A 21,959-nucleotide genomic window follows, 5' to 3' on the forward strand; every position below is an offset into this window, starting at 1 on the left:
TATTTGAGGGGCCACGACCTTGGACCTGTAGAGCACCCTGCACGGAGCGCCTTTGGGGTTTGGTATTCCAAGGGCTTGGATCCCAGGGTCCAGCGCCTAAAAAGGACAGCATTACAGGCAAAACCTCGTATCTGCTTCCCTTTGGGGTTTGGTATTCCAAGGGTCCGGATCCCAGGGTCCAGCGCCTAAAAAGGACTGCATTACAGGCAAAACCTCGTATCTGTTTCCTGAGGCTCGGGTACCATCTTTTTAGTCAATTGACTTTTATTCGATGGATCCGATAGCTAACCCCTTAGATTCAGTAATTTTTGATTGGGGTATCATAGCATAATCTTCTTTCTTCTTCTTTGAAACATAACAAACATGTGGAGCTTCTCTCCACAGCGACCTTCACCTTTTAGACACTGGCGAAAAAACTGAGGTACTTTCTGTGTGGGAGGGGCTATATAGGGGGTCATCAATTCTGATTGGTTGCCAGTGTCTTTCACCTGTAGGTGGCCTATATAACCCATATGTTATGATTATGGCTCTGTGTCCCGTGATGTACGAAAAGAAAACCAATTTACTGCTTTTGACTTTTGATGTAAAACAAGAATATGCAAACAAAATCAGGGATAACACAGATGTTGTTAAAGAGATAGATCCTGAATTCCCAACCAAGAATTTAGGCCTTTTAGTTCAGCACTCAGGATCCAGAACACAGGCCACACATACATACACAATAGATATGTATGTATGCTCGAGGATTGCGTTCAGCAACAATCAACAATACTGTAAGTAATCTGATGTAATTAGAGAGTGACCACAGATAAGAGTAACTACTCTTAGTAACTTGAATGCAGAATAGACAATGTAATATTATTAGAACAACTATCAGAGTGCACTCTGTACTAACGGGGGCCCCCTTTTATGATGAACTGCAAGAGTCTCCTGGAGAGTGAGGCCTCACTTGTCTTCACCGACAAGGAATTTCCAACAATCCGAGGAAAGTATTTGTAATCCAATAAAGGTTAGGATGATGAACTATATGCCCCAAGGCAATCAGTAGTTGTAATCCACAGAGAAACAAACGTAATAAATCCTAATGCGTCACAACAGGTTAACAGCCTGGGACTGGGTAGAGGGCTTAAGGCTTAGTTCACCCACCTTGCACTATATATATATATATATATATATATATATATGTATAGTATATATCTGCAGTGTCCAGTGATTTAGCTAAATGTCAGTGTGGCCTTATTAAAATACGCAGTTTAGTTGTCCTGCCTTGATTCAGCCTAGGTCTTTGTTTAATGGAGATGTAGATGCTGGATGTCTCTCACCCAAACCGGGGGCTCCCTTCTCCTCTGCGATCAGGCCCCGCTCTACTCAGAGTCTCCGTCTGCCTGTCAGCAACTTTCCGCTCGGTCATGCTGCCGATACTTCTCCGTTCACTCACACCACCCATTTCACTCCGGTGTCCACCACTCGGCCTAAGTTCCTGCAATCCGCAGCAGCTCTTCCCCTTCTTTACAGTCCGCTTTTCTCGAGGCAAGAGAGCAAAGCGAAGTCCTGCCCCCTTTATATAAACACTCCCAGAAAGCTCAGCGCGTCCTATTGCTCCCTAGGAGAAGGGTCTCTCTCTCTCTCTAGTCTATGATCCTGGCTCCTCCCGGACTACATCTCCCATAATGTCAAAGTCACTGTCTTTGCAGAACTTTAATAACAATAACAATTTAAACAATACCAGCCGTGCGATCCGGCTACATCCTCCCCACACTTGAACATCTTTGGTCCTCCAAAGATAAGGAGATTCTTCTCCGGAAAAGGTAAAGGTTGACCCATATGAAAAGTCTTAATCAACCATCTAAAATAGCATTCATTGTAACTGGAACTGATTATTAAAACCACTATCTAGTATTTTACTGTACACACTATTGAATAAATCTGGGTCACTCTCACAGAAGGCTAAAAAAAAAAGTCAGCAGCCTATTTAATAGTGTCAGTGGATGGAATAGAACTTTCTCCTTGAGAATCATCAATAGAGGGAACAGTTGATGATATAGACTGCCAGGCCGTAGAGATTTGTTCTTCAGAACTTTCCCCCAAGGTACTATAGGTCAGTCTTTTGGGAGGATGAATCTCTCTCCACGTAATCTAGCGGATATTCTACTATCATTCTCAATAGCACTTTCCTCTGCTGAAGACTCAGGATCCACTGACACTCCTTGTCTATCTTCAAAAGAGTCCACTTCCTCTGAATATAAATTAATATATGAATATAAAATATTTTGGGGCCTTGACTTCTGTAAAGATCTTCCAGTGGCTCCAAGGGAGGGGAACTTGAATGTTCAATAACAGACTCATCTAATCTAGATGAGGGAGAATCCACAGAAACATTGTCAGTAGGTGATGGATCCTCAGAGACCAATGCAGGCTGCTCCCCTGTTTGTTTTGGCTCCACACTTCTCACAGGGGAACTGTGTCCCTGACTGAGCTCTGTTCTAGGGAGAGGGGCAGGGTTCCATTCAGAAGTGGGTGAAGATGATTTGGGAGAGAATTCCTCACAGGATGGCCACCACCAGTTGAAAATTACACTTTCATCATCGCTATCCCCTTCTTCATCCACTGGATTGGCAGACTCTGTACTGGAACTTCTGGAAAGCCGAGGTCGTAGCCTAGGGGTCCTAGGGGCATTCTCCTCTTCATCCCCTCCAGACGAGGTTCTGACTGCTTCAGAAATCGGCAATAGGTGGTTCCTGTGCCAAGTCCTAAGCGGTCCTACCTTACCCTCTGGGTGGATTTGATAGACGGATAATCCAGGAAGCTTCTTTTGAATGACAAAGGGCTGAGAGCGCCAGCGATCTGCCAACTTATGCTTCCCCGGCACTCCCAGATCCTCAGAAGCACTTTGTCACCAGGCTGCAGATCTTACACTCTCACTCTCAAATCAAAGTTCTTCTTATTCCGTTGTTCTCTACCTGCAGAATCATGAGCCAATTTCAAATTTCGTCGAAGTCTGTTGACATAACTTTAGGGGGCCTGAGAGGTATGATCCACAGAGGTAGTCAACAGGCAGTCGAGCTTCCCTTCCAAACATAAGGAAATATGGGGAAAACCTCGTGGAGTCGTTAACAGTGCTGTTGTAGGCATGAATTAGTACTGGGACATGTTCACTCCATTTGTGCTTCTTTTCAAGAGGTAGTGTCCCCAGCATATTCAACAAGGTTCTATTGAATCTCTCTGGCTGAGGATCCCCCTGAGGGTGATAGGGAGTCATTTGGGACTTTTGTATACTCAGCAGCCCACACAGTTTTTTTTATCAGCTTGCTTTCAAAGTCTCTTCCCTGATCAGAATGCAGTCTTTGTGGCAGACCGTAGTGGACAAAGAACTTCTCAACTAATACCTTAGCCACTGTACTAGCCTTCTGATCCCGAGTTGGAAAAGCATGAGCGTATCGGATGAAATGATCGGTCATTGCCAAAATATTTCCATGCCCACCCAGATCAGGTTCGAGACACAGGAAGTCGATACACACCCACTCCATGGGGCCATGACTCCGTAGATGACCCATGGCAGCCGCTTGATGTGGTAAGGTCTTCCTCTGGATGCCACGTATACATGAGTGGCAATAGGCTTCCACTTCCTTCCTCATGAAGGGCCAGTAGACTCTGTCTCTGACCAACTGAAAGGTCCTGTCAGGTCCCAAATGTCCATGAGAGTCATGTAAAGCTGCAAGGACAGTCATCCTATACTTTTTTGGCAAGAATAGCTGACACACTCCATCGGACTCTTCTACAGCATTTACCCGATAAACCACTCCATCTCTTAGCTTCATTGGGTCCCAATCTCGATGGACTACCTTGGCCCCCACTACAGGACTCTTCACTAAGAGTTTAGGATTATTGGCCTTCAGAGCTTTTTGCATTACTGCTCCCAGAGGATCTTCTCTCTGTGCTCTCCTCATATCCTCTTTAGACAACTGAGGAAGTTTGTCACTTCTCACTTGTCAGGTCACAATAGCACTTGGGCACCCCCGAAGGGGAAATTCTAGCTACTTCGGCCCCTATAGCTCCCTTTAGGCGATACTCGATTCCTTGACACACAGCTTGTACTCCCTCAGAAGTGAGATGCACACATTCTTGTTTTTTGTTCTCAGCAGGATGAGGCCGTCTGGACAAGGCATCGGCATCTAAATTTCCTTTGCCAGGCCAATACTTCAAGCTGAACTGGAACTCGGAAAGGGCAGCTAACTACCTGTGGCCAACTTGGCAGTCGTCAGTAGAGACGTCAAGCGGTTATTATCGGTTTTGACCATGAAGTAAGCCCCGTAGAGGTATTCCTTTAGCTTGTCCACTACAGCTCACTTGAGGGCCAGACATCCAGCCAACTTATGGATGGGATAATTCTTCTCTGAGGGGGAAAAACTGCGGCTAAAATAAGCGATGGGTCGCAGTCTTCCTTCAGCTTCCTGATATAGCACTCCTCTCAGACCATCTCTACTGGCATCCACATGCAACTCGTACGGTTTTGCTGGATCTGCGTAGGCCAAGACTGGAGCTTTAGTGAGGCTCTCCTTTAACTTCCAGAAGGCCTGTTCACACTTGACATCCCACTGGGCCTGGATAGACTCTCTAGATCCTCTAGGCCCTTTCCTGAGTGTCTCTGTCTTCCGAGGAGTCGGCCCTTTTTCTTCAGTTTCCCACTTTAACAGCTCATTCAAAGGACCAGCTATGTGAGAGAAGTTCTTCACAAACCTCTGGTAGTAAGAACAAAACCCTAAGAAGGATTGCAACTCTGTCACATTGGTAGGTCTAGGCCAGGTAGTAACAGCCTCCAACTTCTTCAGATCAGTAGATACTCCGGCAGAGGACACCACATGCCCTAGGTAGGTGACAGAGGCCTGATAGAATTGGCATTTCTCCAGGGACAACTTCAACCCCTCTTCATAGAGCCTTTGAACCACCTTCTCCAAATGAACTTCATGCTCCTCCAAGGTCTTTTCAAAGACAATGATGTCATCAAGGTAGACTAGGACTTCAACTAAGTGCATGTCTCCCACTGTATTCTCCATGAGCCTCTGAAAAGGTCACCGGGGCCTCTGCCAATCCTTGGGGCATGCGATTGAACTCGAAGAACCCTAGAGGGCTAATGAAAGCAGTCTTTTCTTTGTCATCAGGATGCATGAGTATTTGATAATACCCGCACTTCAGATCCAAAACGCTGAACCATTTGGCTCCTGACAGACACTGCAAAGCATCTTCTATCCGGGGAGTGGTGTATTGATCTGGAATGGTTCGACGGTTATGGTACGGTAGTCGATGCATATCCGAATGGTCCCATTCTTTTTGCGGACCACCACAATGGGGGAAGCATAGGGACTACGGGACTCCCGTATAACACCCGGTTCTGCCAGCTGCTCCCGGAGATCTTCTAGGTCACTCAGAGATATTCTTCAAGCTCTTTCTCGGAAGGGCTTGTCCTCACTGAGGCGGATCCGATGTTGGGCACTTTTAGCACAACCCACATTGTAATCATTTCTGGAAAATAATTTCTCCCACTGAGAGCTGGGTCTTCACTCGCTCCCCCCACTTGAAGGGGACTGGCTGGACAAGCAGGGGAAGTACCCTCTGACTCCTTCTTCCTATTCTTCTCTTCCTTCAACTCAGAAGGGGTAAGTGGGGAAGCAGCACTTGTCCTAACACCATCCTGGGCTTCAGACGTATTGGCTGAGTGGTAACGTTTCGGACACTGACAGGGATCTTCCCACCAATTTTCTGTAGCACTTTAGTCGGGACCACTTCTGGCACCAGTTCAATCCCACTATCTTCTGCCAACAGATCTCCTTCCACCATCACAAAAGGCCCCGGCTGATCCCAGGACAACTTCACCACAGCCTTCATGCAGGTCCTTTCTCCCAGCTGCAACACCCGCTCCTTGGTGTCCAACCTCCAGAGCTTCCCCACTTCTTCAACTGGGGTCTTCTGCTCCTGTAGGACTCACTGGAAAGCCACCCTTAGCTTAGGATGTACCTCTTCCTCGGTAGACCCTTGAACCACCAAAGGGATGAGTATCCGTCGAACCAAATCGGTGTTGGTGCCGATTACTAGAGAGTTCTGTTTAGCACCTGGAGTCGAGGGCACACCACAGCCAAGGTATCAAACACTTCCATCTTCGCCCCTTTTGTTGGCTGAAATTATATCTTCACGGGAATATACCCGTCATAAGGGAACTCTTGAGTCCCTAAATCCCAGATCTGCAGTTTGTATAGCTTGCACAGAGGGATATGCTTCAAGTTCTTCCGGTAGAAGTCATTATACAGCAATGTCACTTGGGCGCCCATGTCCAACAAGGCCTTAGTATAAATGCCTTCCACTTGCAGGGGTACCACCGGGGATGGCCCCACTAAATTCTTGGGTACCACCTCTCTTTAGGGCTGAAATAATCTTCGGCAGACCTTGTTTCTGAAACTTTCCACCTTCTGAGGTTTGGCTCTCACAGGAAGCTTGATGGTTTGCACCTTGACAGATTTAGTCTTTGGACTCCTTCTGCTGGAGAGGTGTGGAGGTACAGACCCCTGTGTCTCTCTCTGCCCGACTCGGGGGTTCCCCACAAAAGTATAGAGGTATCGAGGGTAGATGGGGAGGCACATCCCATCTCATTGTGACCGTATTTACCCTGATAACTGCTGAGGCTCATGCTTTTAGGGGGACTCTCAACTGGCTCCTTCACTGAGGTGCCCTGAAGTTTTCCGCCTTCTTATTAAGGAAGAACTTTTGTATAGCCTTCAGCAACTCTTCCATGGTTTCAGGACTAAATCCCCGCTTTGGACATTGGGCCATGAAATGCCCCTTTTCTCCACAGGTAAAGCACCCTCTATCCCAAGGGAAGAAAAGATTGGATCCCTTAAACGACTTCCGCACCTCGTGAACTTTCCCTTGGGCTTCCATGACCTGCATCAATGTCTGGCACATTTGTGTTTGAGCTTGAGCTACTTGCAGCATTAAATCAGTGGTCGGTGAACCCTCCTCAACTTTCCTCCTCTCGGAAACTTCCTCAGGATGGTTTGACTCCACTTCAGCGTCGCTCTCATCTGAAAGATTATTTTCCCCATGTCGCAGCCGAGCTGAGGCTTTCTCTTTTCTCGATTCATTATTTAATCGCTCTTTCCTTCCGTAAATTTTCTCTTCAAGCAAGGCTTCTTCCTCCCGGACTTCCCGCATGAGTTCCGAGTAAGTGGCAGTATCCTTGACCCCTTTAAGTAATAATTTTAAGACAATCGGGTGATTAGGCCGAGCGCCCTGTAATACTTGATCCAGGCGTATTTGGTCAGCATCTTTAGGGTCGACACCCTTCCGCAGGAGAAATTGGTGTAACATCTTATCAATCCTGGCGATGTACTCCGATAACTTCTCTCCCTTTTTCTGGTGTGTATAATTAAACTTTTAGAGGAGATCAGTGGTCTTCTCCACTCGACCGAACACATCCAAAAGGGCTCGCAGATAATCATTAGCTGTACAGTTGCTATTCCCCATCCGTAGATTTCGGATCACCTCTGCTGCAGGGCCCCTTAGACTTTCACTCAGCCTCTGTCTCTTCACAGACTCTGCAACATTCCATTCATCCACAGCCTGGGTAGCCTGAGTCATCCAATTCTCAAAACTCTCTTCACCAGTAGGGGTGGGTGACTGTCCAGAAAAGAAGCGCAGTTTGCGATAGTTTTGGGCAGCTCCACTGGTCCCATATAGAACTAGGCTATCACCAGTCGACTCATGTTAGCATAGAAAGAGGCAGGGGATATAGCAGCTTTGTCTCCACCTTTATCCTTGGAGCTGGGTCCTGGGCGAGGTCTCCAGGGAGGGGAGGGGGATTTCACTTCACTGTTCTCATTCTTCTTCAGAGAGGAGAAAACTCTAGCCAGGACAGTCTCTTCCAGCATCACCAGATCAGTTTGGAAAATGTCGGGAACCTCTCCCTTCCACTCTCCCAGCACTTGCACAATGTCCAAGGCGTAGTTAGCCCGTGCATCCAGGATGTAGGCTGATTGCTCTGGTGTTAGGGCTTGCACCCAATGCCTGATCTCAGCCTCTGTGTGCTCATATCCTGTAACTTCTAGGACCACACTCTGATCTAAGCTTGCTCCTTCATGTAGTGCCCAGGACCGGGCAAGGGCAGGGTTCATTGCTTCTCCGGCTACTGGCCCTCTGGAAGGGGCACTCAGGGCAGAAGTGGCACTGGACATCCCGGATGAGCCCCCAAATGTAGCCCTGCCCCCGTGGCCTGTTGCATGGGTATCCTCTTCACTTCTTGCACCCTGAGCCTGCTCCATCCCATCTGACACTATTAGTTCTGTCATTGTGAATAATTGAGACCACAAGTAATGCAGTGAATAACCAATTTACTGCTTTTGACTTTTGATGTAAAACAAGAATATGCAAACAAAATCAGGGATAACACAGATGTTGTTAAAGAGATAGATCCTGAATTCCCAACCAAGGAATTAGGCCTTTTAGTTCAGCACTCAGGACACAGGCCACACATACATACACAAATAGATGTGTATGTATGCTCAAGGATTGTGTTCAGCAACAATCAACAATACTGTAAGTAATCTGATGTAATTAGAGAGTGACCACAGATAAGAGTAACTACTCTTAGTAACTTGAATGCAGAATAGACAATGTAATATTATTAGAACAACTATCAGAGTGCACTCTGTACTAACGGGGGCCCCCTTTTATGATGAACTGCAAGAGTCTCCTGGAGAGTGAGGCCTCACTTGTCTTCACCGGCAAGGAATTCCCAACAATCCGAGGAAAGTATTTGTAATCCAATAAAGGTTAGGATGATGAACTATATGCACCAAGGCAATCAGTAGTTGTAATCCACAGAGAAACAAATATAATAAATCCTAATGCGTCACAACAGGTTAACAGTTATATATATACTGTATATAGTGCGAGGTGGGTGTATATATATATATATATATATATATATATATCTGCAGTGTCCAGTGGTTTAGCTGAATGTCAGTGTGGCCTTATTAAAATACGCAGTTTAGTTGTCCTGCCCTGATTCAGCCTAGGTCTGTAATTAATGGAGATGTAGATGCTGGATATCTCTCAACCAAACCCGGAGCTCCCTCCTCCTCTGCGATCAGGCCCGCTCTACTCAGAGTCTCCATCCGCCTGTCAGCAACCTTCCGCTCGGTCATGCTGTCGAGACTTCTCCGCTCAATCACACCGCCGGCTTCAGTCTGGTGTCCATCACTAGGCCTCGGCCTAAGTTCCTGCGATCCGCAGCAGCTCTTCCCCTTCTTTACAGTCCACGTTTCTCGAGGCAAAAGAGTGAAGTGGAGTCCCGCCCCCTTTATATAGACACTCCCAGAAAGCTCCGCGCATCCTATTACTCCCTGGGAGAAGGGTCTCTCTCTCTCTCTCTCTAGTCTATGATCCTGGCTCCTCCCGGACTACATCACCCATAATGCCAAAGTCACTGTCTTTGCAGAACTTTAATAACAATAACAATTTAAACAATACCAGCCGTGCGACCCGGCTACATCTGCCTTAAACTTTCCAAGAATCTCAACTTCTCTGACTCACCTGGGGGATGTAGGCCTAGATATACAGTATATAGCAGATCGTACCAAAAAGCCAGCTGAACTGATTCCATCCTGACACCCAGCAACAATATTCTCTCAGAAAAAAGAACACTAAGTCAGAGAATAAAAAGGGTAACTCTGTCTATTGTAACTTAGGCCAATAGGTAACTGGATGAACACAATATTAATAGTTAATTGACGGTCAATTTAATGACTGACAGGATATGAGGTACAGTTAGAATTGGGTATCCAAATCAGCATAAACAATAACAACGCCACCAGTGCAACAAGAGAAGGGATTTGAAGTACAAATGAGTAAGGTTATACTGCTCACATGCAGTAGCTGTCACTAGGGTTGGGGGTCACCTTGTGAGGTAAAACATGGTGTTATCTCCCCCTTAATAATTAAATAATCTCTCCCCCTAGCCTGCCACAGTGCCCTGTCCTGGCACTGACATTGGGCAGGCTAGTGCATCGGGCTTTCTCCTGTCTAGCCTGCCGACTGCCCTGCATGTGGTCACCCCAAACCGCCCCCCTGTAAATGATGTAGTCGGTGCCGGCACACTGTTCTGCGCAGTGTTACAGATGGGGATGACACCCTGTCCCTAGGGAAAATGGGGTTACTGTCCCTAGGGGAGATTGGTTCCTGTCCGCAGGGAATATGGGGTTCCTGTCCCTAGGTGAGATAAGGTCCCTGTCCCAAGGGGAGATGGGGTTCTTGTCCCTAGGGTAGATAGGGGCCCTGTCCCCAGGGGAGATGGGGTCCCTGTGCCTTGGGGAGATGGGGTCCCTGTCCCCAGGAGAGATGGGGTCCCTGTCCCCAGGGGAGATGAGGTTCCTGTTTCTAGGGGAGATGGGGTGCCTGTCCCCTGGGGAGATGGTGTCCCTGTCCCTTGGGGAGATGGGGTCCCTGTCCCTTGGGGAGATGGGGTCCCTGTTCTCAGGGGAGATGGGGTCCCTGTTTCTAGATGAGATGAGGTTCCTGTCCCTAGGGTAGATAGGGTCCCTGTTTCTAGGGAGATGGGGTCCTTGTCCCCAGGGAATATGGGGTTCCTGTCCCTAGGGGAGATAGGGTGGTCCCTGTCCCCAGGGGAGATCGGATCCCTGTACCTAGGGAGATGGAGTGGGGTATGCGATAATCAATGGGGAAATGGGGTTGTCTCACTTACTGTAACTGTGGTAGAGGGTCAGATTGATGTAGTGCGGTTCTAGATCCTGTCAGCATGGTCTGGCTGTGCCACCGGCGTCCGCCTGGCTGTTGTAGTTGGTGAGGAAGCATTCAGCACTGCAGCCGGCTGCCCTCCAAGCATTTGTCCATGTTCACTTTGACTACTTCTGGCAGCAGCACAGAGAAGACGATCAGCATGAAAGACTGCATCTTCACTCTATGGGCTCTCTGAGGGAGATCTCTACGTGAAGGGATGGGGGACTGGGAGACAAGCCTACAGCGGTGTCCTCTGGGGAGCTGGCACTCATAGGGCTGCACCAGTATGCTTGAAGTTTGTTTTTCTGCCAGAAGTATGCACCAGAGGGCTCTGCTCAGGCTCTGTGCAAGGGAGGGAATAGAGGTGACTCAGGGGGTCTCAGGACTCTGGCTGGGGAGGACACTGGACTGAGCGGCATTCTATGGGGCAGGAGAGAGGGGCCAGCCAGGGATGCCGGAGGTAAATTTGAGACTGAATGGCGGTTGCCTAATGCTGATGCTGACCCTGAGTGGAGCAGTACCTGTCAGCATGCCCTGCTTTTTAGGACATGTGGACCTGGTGTCACCCTTTGTAGAAGAGGAGAAATAAATGTTTGGAAAGAGAAAGCTTTTATAAATGGAGAACAGTAACAATCTGAGACTGAGGACCAGAACTTGAGAACTTTCACAGACAGGGGCATGGCAGAGAATGAGAGGACATTACATGGAATTTAAAAGAGTGGTTTGATTTATTTAAGGAGGACAACGTCGTGGCTGCCAAGAGAGGGGTTTAGAGTAGCAGAGGGTGGTCAGCAGGGCTGCTGTTAGAAATCGCGGGGCCCCGTACAGACCAACTGGCAGGGCCCCCTCAAGAAAATATTAAAGATATATTTAGCTAAAATTACAACAAAATCGCTATTATTAGACACAAATATAACATAACTCGCATAATTCCTGCTAAATCTAAAAAAAAACTGTTAAATAAAAAAGAAGATGAGATGAGAAAAATATACAGGCTGGGCAGTTGGAGCTCAGTGATCAGAGAGACAGAGAGAGAGAAACAAAGTTACAATTTACAAATAAACTCCTGAGCAGAGATAAGTGCTGGGAGGGGGGCCCACACAAGGGAGTGGGATTAGTGAGGGACGACTGTCTCTTTCTCAACAGCTAAAAGCTGATAGCAGGAAGAGGGACAGATCAGATTCAGGTGCTGGAGGAAGATTTCTGTTTTTGTTGTCCATCACTAATCCCCCTCTCTGTGTGGGCCCCCCTGTGTGTTCGGGCCCCCTACAAGAGGGCTGGTGTTCCCCCCCTATCAGCGGCCCTGGTGGTCAGCAATTACTACAGCCATAAGATTGACCATAAGAAGCAGGTAAAATGTTAAAAAAAATTATGTTAGCCCTGAAGATTGCATAAAACCCCCAAACATTATATATTTTTTAAAAGTAGACACACTGCAGAATAAAAAAATTATGGTTCCAATTTTTTTATGTTCCATGAAATTAGCGTAAAGGTCTAGGAAATGTAAGATTTCAGTAAAAAATACACTAAGTATATTTACAGGCACTAAAATATAAAAGATGAGGTTGAGCTGAGTAAATAGATACCCAACATGTCAAACCTTAAAACACATGTGCCCGTGAAATGGCGACATGTTTAGGTATCCTATATCTCTAAACTGATGACCTATAGGAGCTTTTAAAGTGTCACCTATGGAAACATAGGTGACACTTTAAAAGCTCCTACAGGTCATTAGTTTAGAGTTACCCAGGAGCTCTGGTGCTAAAATGATTGCTCTCACTCCGGTGTGCACAGCAATATGTAACATGTGTATTGCAATTGATGTTTTCGTGCATAGACATAGAACCCCCCCCCCCCCCGACGCGTACACAAAAATTATTGGTGGGGGATTTTATATGCTTGGATGTAACTATTGTTATTACAATTTAAACATTTTTTTTTTTACTTAACTCTTTTTTTCTTCACATAGGGGACAAAGTCCTGATGTGGTGATTTTTTGGTGCCAGGTTTTCTTTAACCACTTCCTTACTGGGCACATATACCCCCTTCCTACCCAGGCCAATTTTCAGCTTTTAGCACTGTCACAATTTGAATGACAATTTGCGTGGTCATGCTACACTGTACCCATATGACATTTTTATCATTTTTCACACAAAAAGATCTTTCTTTTGGTGGTATTTAATCACCTCTGGGTTTTTTATTTTTTGCTAAGCAAGCTAATGCAGTGTAGATTTTACTGCATTAGATTCTTCCTCAGCTATACAAGCTGGGGAAACTGACACAAGGACCCAGAAGTGACGTATTACACTTCTCGCTAAATGATAAGAAACAAATAATATATCCAATTGTGAAATTGAGTCCACAAAAAATAAGTTCATAAATTCTTAAGTGCAAAATAGTAGATCAAACAGGTAATTTGAATGTAGGGATCCACATCTGTTAAATGTTCTGCTTACCAGAAATAGATGAATAAAGGGCATAAGTGTTATTATCCACCACGTATGATGTACTTATGGAAGGTCAGGATGTTGAAGAAAAATTCCATATACAAGTTGTGAAGATGGCGTCAGAATCACTCTGATAGAGGTGTTTCAATCATATTGAATGATGAACATAGAATGATAAAAAACGCCATAGCATAAAACCCCAAAAAACTTGTTAAAAATTAGAAACAGCTGGTGCAATCCAAATAGATGTGGGATGCAGGAAAAATGAAACCTCCACACCCAATGATTGTTAAGAAAAAAATAAATAAATAATAAATACATCACAGGTGTTAAGAGCCGGTTCACACAGGCGCGACCCGACTTTGCCGGGCGACCTGTGAAGTCGCGGTGCGCAGCTCGCACCGCGACCTCGGAGCGGCATGCACGGACTTCATATCATTGAAGTCATTGCAGGTCGCTCCAGGTTGCCCCAAAGTAGCTCAGGACCCTTTTTCTAAGTCGGAGCGACTTGTGTCGCTCCTATTAGAACGGGTCCTATGCTAATCAATGGCAGGCGACCCGCGGCGACTTCGCCTGACAAGTCACCCCAGTGTGAACCGGCTCTCAGTGTGCGTCTGTATAAATACTCCTTACCAAATATAAATAGAAGTGTGCATTAAAGGACCTCTAACAGGTGAGAAAGGTGAACGATGAGAGTCTTTATCCAGTGAAGGAAGAGAAGAAAGGGGCACTCACCCCAAATTAAGCACACCCAATGTATTAACTCCTTACCAGAGGCCAGTAAGGAATTGGCTTAAACTCAAAACGATGGCCTGTTGTAAGATGGATCAAGGGAACCCAGTGGTCACAAGAAATCCCACCTCATAGATAATGGCACGTGAGGACCAAAGACTCAGCAGTCTTCATTTGGTGCATTTGTTTCAGGACGGCTCACTTCTATGTAAACTTCAAATGTAGCTCTGGATTTTGCATAAACACTGCAAGCTCTTGTGGTCTACATGTATTTCTGAGTTTCACAATCTACCCATTATCTGTTGGCCGGTGACCGGCGACCGATTGAGTTTGCATCGCTGTTTTTCTGACCATCAAGTGCTCCTCCCCCTAAGTGGCAGAGTGGCACAGGAAAATAAGGAGCTGAGGCATGTTTGTCATCAGAGCTTTTAAGCCAGGAAGCTGTCAAACGAATACCAGGTGGCGGAGGCATTCCCCGTCCTGCAGCAGGCCCCCTGCATATGTGCTATAATGCGCTGACAGATTTGACAGCTCTCAGGAATAACTCATGTGGGTTCAGGCTCTTGTTTGAACATGCCTGAGCTCATCCCACGAGTGTAGTGTGCTGATCTCTACCAGCCTTCTTCTCCAGTCCATTTATTGGTGACTTCATGTAGGATGGATAAGTGAGAAGGGCTGGCAGGGATCATTGCCAGAAAAAGTAAATCTGCCACAGCAGCTTCCCTGCTCCACTCCGCATCAGGAAACCTCCTGACCCTTCTGTAGTGTGCCCTCATGACCGCTCTGTACCATGCCCTCTTGACTCCCCTGTATTGTAGCCTCCTACTACTACTTACAAGAGCCAGAACTCAGAGCAGACAGCAATGCTAGCATTGAGGACAGACAGGCCTAAAACTAGTTGAGAAAGTCACCCTGCATTTCCAGTTGTTCTGTCTTCATGACAGACTCCTGCTTCAGGCTTGAGGGGGGTAACCAATTACTCCCCAGACATGAAAAAAATTGTAAATGCTTATATTTTTACAGTGACATTTGTTTTATTATATTTTTCTACGTTTTATTAATGCCATCCTTATGTTTAATCATACAGATTAATTTTTGCCTTTCAGCTGTAAAGTGTCCCCCTCCTCCAACGATTCCTAATGGGACTTTTTCCCCTGTGAAGGAAGAGTATCAATTTTCAGATGCTGTAATATATGAATGCAGTAGTCCTAACATGGTGACGGAGTATGACAGCTCTGTATTCTGCATGGACACTGGAAGCTGGAGTGATCCTCAGCCACGCTGTATAGGTGGGACTTTTCTGTGTTTTTTTTTATATATATATATATATATATATATATATATATATATATATATATATATATATATATAGCAGATGTAATAGATCATGTCTAAACAATCATGTACTACGAAGATCCAACAATGTTCAAATCAGTTTTTCCTAGGTCTAGGTCGTGGTAGGTTTTTGTTAGAGATCATACATATTCCCAAGATAGCCTTTTATGGGGAGAAAAATGTTTTCTTTGAATAAAAGAAAAAACTCCCAAAATTCTGAAAAGCAAAAAATTGACACTTTCTATAGTTCCAAAAACTTGCCCACCTCTTCCAACCTTATGCACATTCCTGCTGTTCAGTGAAGCAACATAGTGGTGGGCCAATAGAATTGTGTAGGGACAAAGATTAACAAGGAGCTTTGACATTACCCAAAAGCGTTGGGGCTTTGTCAGAGCAGCCCATTGAAGAAATATCCTTCTGACCTGTAGACAAAACAGAAAGTGGGAAAAATCCCCCAACAGACAGCTGTCACCTGAAAAATTGTTTCCCCTGTATTCTTGTTCCACAATTAAAGATTTTCAATCTTCCCTCACGTACAGTACCAGTGACAATGGTCACTAGGAAAGATAAAAGACAGTGAAGCTCCCCAGTGGGGAAATAGCTCTACTATATCCAAATTAAAGAAAAAAAAAACAATTTTTTTTTGCTTTGGACACAGTTTGGGATGTGTTGTTAATCACATTAATTTTCTGTGAATGCTGGCAAAATCAATTGTTACGGGAAGCTACTTTCACTCCAGGTCAGACGCTCTTCATTCATAATAGCATGAATTGACAAAATTAGGGCCACTAGATGAAGCTAATGATCATAGAAAATAAATATTTATTATGAGTCAATATATTATTATGAATGAAGAACATCATACTTGGAGAGAAAATAACCCAAAAACATATACTGCAAGTCAGTCTAGAGCATTTGGCACCTGGGGCAGATCCTATATCTGGCACCCCCAAACTTTAAAATGTAAAAAATGTAAAAACACCCACAAAAATGTGTAATGTTTTCAAGAATATTTATTGCACACATTTCACAGCCCCCCATCACAGTGCCCCAACAAGAGAAGTTGAATAGGAGGAGCGGCGGGGCGGCAGCATATAGAGGAATTGATCTTTTCATATTCCTCCTGCAGCGGCTGAAGGCCAGGTACCCAGCGGCTGCAGGAGGAATATGGAAAGATCAGATCCCCTATATGCTGCTGCCCCACCGCTCCTCCTTTCCAGGCACACACATGAGACTGCTTGGGCACTCACCTTCTTCCCGCCGCCGCCGTGAGCAGCGCAGACTGAAGAAGCTGCTACTGCAGCTGCCTTTACAGGGAGATGCGGGGCGGCCCGGCGGCGCCGGCGGGCACCCCTGAGCGGCGCCAGCCTGACACCCCTCCAGTGCGTGGCACCCGGGGCAGGCCTGGCGGGCCGCTCCCCCCGTTGGTAGGCCACTGCTACTGGCTTTTGCACAAAACCAATCTACATGCAATTTTGCTGAACAAATAGCTCTGCGTTTTTTTTTTATACATACACCTCTTTAAGACCACTTTGGAATCTGAATACATGGTGTTGTGGAATTTTTCCTCAGGTACAAAATACCTGTTACCTGTTAGTCAGTGATACCAAATCAGACAATATATAGCTATATATATAATGAGATCAGACAAGACTCAAGATGGCTGAATCATAGTGACCTGATTTATTACAACATTGCTGGAGTTTATATATACTCAAATATGGGTTTGTCATTACAATCTGACGTACAGAAATGGGTTGTTATTAACATCTTTTATCCAATCAAAGTTAGCAACTAATTATAGTAAGCATTATGTCAATCTAGATCGTGATTCTCTGTCATAAAGGGAAATTTCTTGGTGACACACAATAAAAGTTCCAAAGGGGCTTTTAGAAGATATTATTGGCTTTGTGGTCAGCTGTCCAGACAGAGTTGATATTCTGAGAGATAGGGAATTTCCACTGTTTCGTTCATCTGATATATTCTTAGCCTTTGCAAGCTCAGTGACGCATGTAAAGAAATCAAAGTAAAATGAGATTAACTCGAAAGACATTTTGTTTAAGATAACCATTCTAAATGCCAGTCAAGGCATCCTGTAAAGGCCAATAAGGTATCCAGAAAATGCGAGATAGGTATGCCACGACATCTCACTCCTCTTGAGAATTTATTGATCAGGCTAACTAACTACCTATTACCGCTTATCAGATTCATCCAAGGGAGCAGCCCCTTACGCTTGGAACACTGGCCCAGAGGGCAAACCTCAGTGGGGGGTGTCCGAGTCTTGGTAAGGTTCTGAGGCGGAGATTACTTCATACATGGGGGTTTGAGGTGACAGATTTCTCATTACAGCATACTCAGCATCATCAATCCCTTCTTATTTCCGTATAGAGTTGAAATAGGTTGTCTCCTTGGCCTTGGTAACCTTATCAACCAAACACATAATTATTTTAATTCAACGGATAACTAGAGATCATCAATGTTAATTATAATAAACATCAATATATATACACCACTTTCATTATTTTAGGAGATAAGGCAAAACCTCCAAAAGACTGTGTTCATTAGGATGGGCGGACACCATTGGAAATAAAGAGGCTATAGTACCTGTTCCTGTGACACACTGAGAAAGTCAACTATGGGCCTTATTGCCACAGACACAATAGATTCCCAACCCTGAATGTGACCACCCTGGGGTGAAAATGGGTATTAATAACTTTTCTGCATAATACCCCAGTTTCTGTCTGAACAACAGAAACCTGAGGGCTTCCCCTAGGTGAGAAATGTCCATATTGTCATTCAATATGGCTCATATTTTATGTTTAACAGTTTCATTTCTGTAATGCATGCATGTTTCATTTCATGGGCTGTTCACAGTCAGCTGTAGGCAGGATATGTTTATCAGTGCTTGTGAACAGTCCACCCTCCCCACATCAGTTTTATTTCCATAGAACTCTATACACACTGTAGGATTCTTTAAACCTGCGACTTTTGGGGGAATTAACATGTCCTTTTGTGCACTGGTAATGTTTCTATAGGATTTTTGAAAACTCTGATTTAGATCCTCTAATGCAAGTGGGTTTACTAGCACAGGTATAGTCTGGGACTCTGGGTGTAATTGTGGACATATCTAGCACCCTGAGTACCCTGACTTCCTGGCTACCTGGTATTTAAACTTAACAGTACATTGGGCCTTAGGTTGTCTGTCTCTTTTATTGTCCTGCCCCTTCATTATACCCAACATTTCCATACCTATCAAAAATTTAAAGAAAATCATTGTACCACCTTTTTTCAATGACTGGCGTGAATCCATGTATCCCTTACTTTATGACTTAGTATCCTCATTTGGATCTGGTAGGGATGAAAACACACTATTATGCATTTTTGTCAATTGCTTTTAAAGCGCTGCAACACATCTAGTGAGATCTGAGTGTGCAGCTTGCAATTTCTGTGGTACAAAGAGACCTGCTTCAGGTACCCACACCTCTCTTGGGAGTGTTCCTGACAAAGGAAAAAAACGTAAAACAATCTACCTGTTTCTACTATTATTTTACTCAACTTGTGTTTTTTTTTTTTTTTTCATACAACCTTTTGTACCTTTCCGCTACTCTGTGAGTGATATGGAGTGTAAAAGGCTTTCTCAATATTTAGTGCGGATAGGACCTCTTGTAGAACCCTTCCTTTAAAGTGAGTACCCCTGTCACTTTCCATAGGTTCTGGGATTCTATACCTGCACATTACCTGGGGCAAAGGCCTTTTTCCTGTGGTTTGTACTGTACCCCTAGAGACTGGCCAGGCCTTAGGCCATCCTGAAAAATGTCTATACAAACTAAAACATGTGCATAGGGACCAGACTGTGGGAACTCCTTGGAAAGGACAGTCTGACTTAGGCGGTGCTTTTGTGGGGTGCTTACAGCTCTACCAACATTGTACCTAGCACAGGTAAGACAAGAAGCAGTATATTTTGCAGCTACTCCAGGAAAACCTGGTGCTAACCAGTGTTGCATTACCAAGGTGGTCATTAGAGTCTTTGAGATATGACACGATCCGTGAGCTGCGGCTGCCACCCTCGGGTATAGGGCCTGAGATCAGACAGAAATGCTCCTCCATCCTCCAGCAACCAGTTACATCCTGTGTTGCACTGTTCTTCCGCCACTTCTCACGCTCCTGTGAGGGGGCTTTTTCTGCAATGATATCAAGATTGCCATACTTACAGGAGTTGGTTGCTTTCCTAGGAGTGTCAGTACCCGGATAGGGACCTGTTCCAGTGCAGCCTTCTTCGCTGCTCTGTCGGCCCTTGCGTTTCCTGCAGCTTCTTCTGTGTCCTCTCTTGCATGTGCCTTGGTTTTTTTTAATAAATGGCCACCTTGGTGAAACACTGGAAGACTAAGAACAGTCTCTATTATATCTGCATGCTTTTCCTTGGCATACCGAGATAACTTGGGCTGAGGTCAAAAAGTTACAAGCTTTCAAAAATATGACCAAAATCATGTCAATGTGAATGTTAACTCTTTAAAATTCACAGGCCTTTGCCAAAACCATCAGCTGCTTGTGCTTAGAACTTTAAATTTAATGCCTCTGCATTCTTTTTGTTTATTTATTGCTGTTACTACTGCATACCCAGTTACAGGCTTACCCTCCTCTGTTTACAAACATGATCCATCTACATAAAGGGTCTCATCAGGGCTCCAGAGAGGAGCCTTTTTGGCAGGGCTCAACAATTCAGATTCTGCCATCATCAGCTCAGAAACAGCCATGGGGGATATTTAACAAACATTTTTTCCCCTCCCCCCCTCTAGTGCCTGCTCCTGTACTGGAAGTAAACTGGCTTAAATACATTGCACCTGTTTTACCCAGCAGCTCTTTTGCAGGCTGTGGCCCGCACACAGCTGAGGATCCTTTTATCACTGGGTCAAGCTGGCAAGAGACATATGCTACATACTGGATTAATGGGCACTTCATCTGAAACTGAACACTGAAACTTTAACTCAACACAAACATTACTTTTTTTTTTTTTAAATGACTTCCCCTTTTCCTTCGAAGCCAGGCAGGAAACCACTCTCACCCCTGCTACTGTTATTCAGCAAACCTTTGGGACTGCTTCTGATGGGACATGCGGACACAGGTTAGCTGTATACCTTATTTCCTGTCTATCTTCTGGGGGAGAGGGGTTGGTTGCAATTCTTTGCTCTAATGTCCTGTCTTTACACTATTTGTAGTAGGTCACTTTTTATACACCCATAATGACAGGAAGTAATGTACTTTTATCTTTCAAACAAAAAAACCTCTAAGAACTTTGTCCCGAATTTCAAAAATCTTATCAGAGGTTCCCCTTTGGTTACGGAGGGTGCCCCTGAAATACCACTTAATATACCATAATAATATAAAACGTTATTCTATTTTAAAACTTTTGGCTCAGTGCCAATAGGGTTCAATGGTCATGTTAATTGCGGTAACCCTTAATGTCTAAACAAAGATTCCTGGTTTAAAGGGCAATCTATTATTTTTCATCTTAGTTTAATTTAATACAAAATAACCCCAAAAATATCATATGCCGTTCATTTATCATATAAAGAAACAATCTTTTCTCCGTGCTACAAACTCCCAGCTTATAAACTACTTCCCCTTTTTATATCAAAGACACAGAGCCTGTTTTTTTTTTTTTTTTTTTGTCTTAAAAGTAGCCACGACAGGCTTATGAATTAAAGTGCAATGAGCATCCTTACTTTTTTATGAATACATGTGTTTTCTCATGAAACAATTCAACACACACCAACTCATTTATAATAATATCAATACTCATTCAACTTCATACTCTCCTGCTTCCATATTTCTGCAACTGATTTTAAGTTTGTTATTGCCAAATCTGTTTCATACACTTTACAAAAATCTGCCATATCCTATCTTATCTTATCCTACAGCTAGGATTATTAGCTGTCCAACTACAGAACACTTTAATTGGCTGTGTAGCCCAAAGACTATGCTCCCAGAGCATTTAATCTTCGAATGCAAACTCCCTGGTCTGCCCCATTTATCTGGTAACCCTGTTACCCATACACTCTAAGGCCATGGTCCTAATGACCTTTCTCATCGACCCCTGGTCGGTATCTACGGAAACCCAGTTTCCCATTTCACTGTTATCCAAAAATAGAATAACTACCTATAACTCCCAAGTACCCTGACCTGGACTTCGGCCCTCATAGCCGATACACAATGTCAGATTAACTTCTAACTACCCTGACCTGGACTTCGGCCCTTATAGCCGATACACAATGTCAGGCTAACTCCCAAGTACCCTGACCTGGACTTCGGCCCTCATAGCTGATACACAATGTCAGGATAACTTCTAACTTAAAATCAGCCTATTACCATATGCATATGTTTACATATATACTATAACATAGAGATAGAAACCTTTACATGTATATGAAATGTCAGGCTAAAACAGTCATATACATTCAATGCTTGCTACGTCTCAAATGGACACTCCGAAATGAGACCGCTTTACCAGAACACAACTGGGGGTCACGTTCCTGCGTGTCCAAGACACCCACAGTGGTGAGGGTTGACCCAACCTCACCTTTCGCAACAAATGTTAGTAGCAATATACACAGACTAAGAGTTTAGGTTCTTTAAGAGGGTATTACGTCAAAAATAAAACAG

At 44.7% G+C, this 21,959-nt stretch overlaps 2 protein-coding genes across 2 annotated transcripts in view; one reads left to right on the forward strand and one right to left on the reverse strand.

The window, feature by feature from the left end:
• HMGCS1 (3-hydroxy-3-methylglutaryl-CoA synthase 1) overlaps nucleotides 1-21,959 on the reverse strand; it is a 367,459-nt gene that overhangs the window by 224,786 nt on the left and 120,714 nt on the right. The window lies entirely within an intron of this gene.
• LOC309543438 (complement component receptor 1-like protein) overlaps nucleotides 1-21,959 on the forward strand; it is a gene marked incomplete at its 3' end in the record, with an annotated part of 147,562 nt that overhangs the window by 73,771 nt on the left and 51,832 nt on the right. Inside the window, exon 2 of the mRNA XM_082242911.1 lies at nucleotides 15,071-15,253. Within this exon, the coding sequence (XP_082099037.1) occupies nucleotides 15,071-15,253 (183 nt within the window). The remainder of the gene's footprint in view (nucleotides 1-15,070; nucleotides 15,254-21,959) is intronic.

This window comes from Pelophylax lessonae, assembly GCF_965119305.1.
Source record: "Pelophylax lessonae genome assembly, chromosome: 1".
Taxonomy (NCBI): Eukaryota; Metazoa; Chordata; class Amphibia; order Anura; family Ranidae; genus Pelophylax; species Pelophylax lessonae.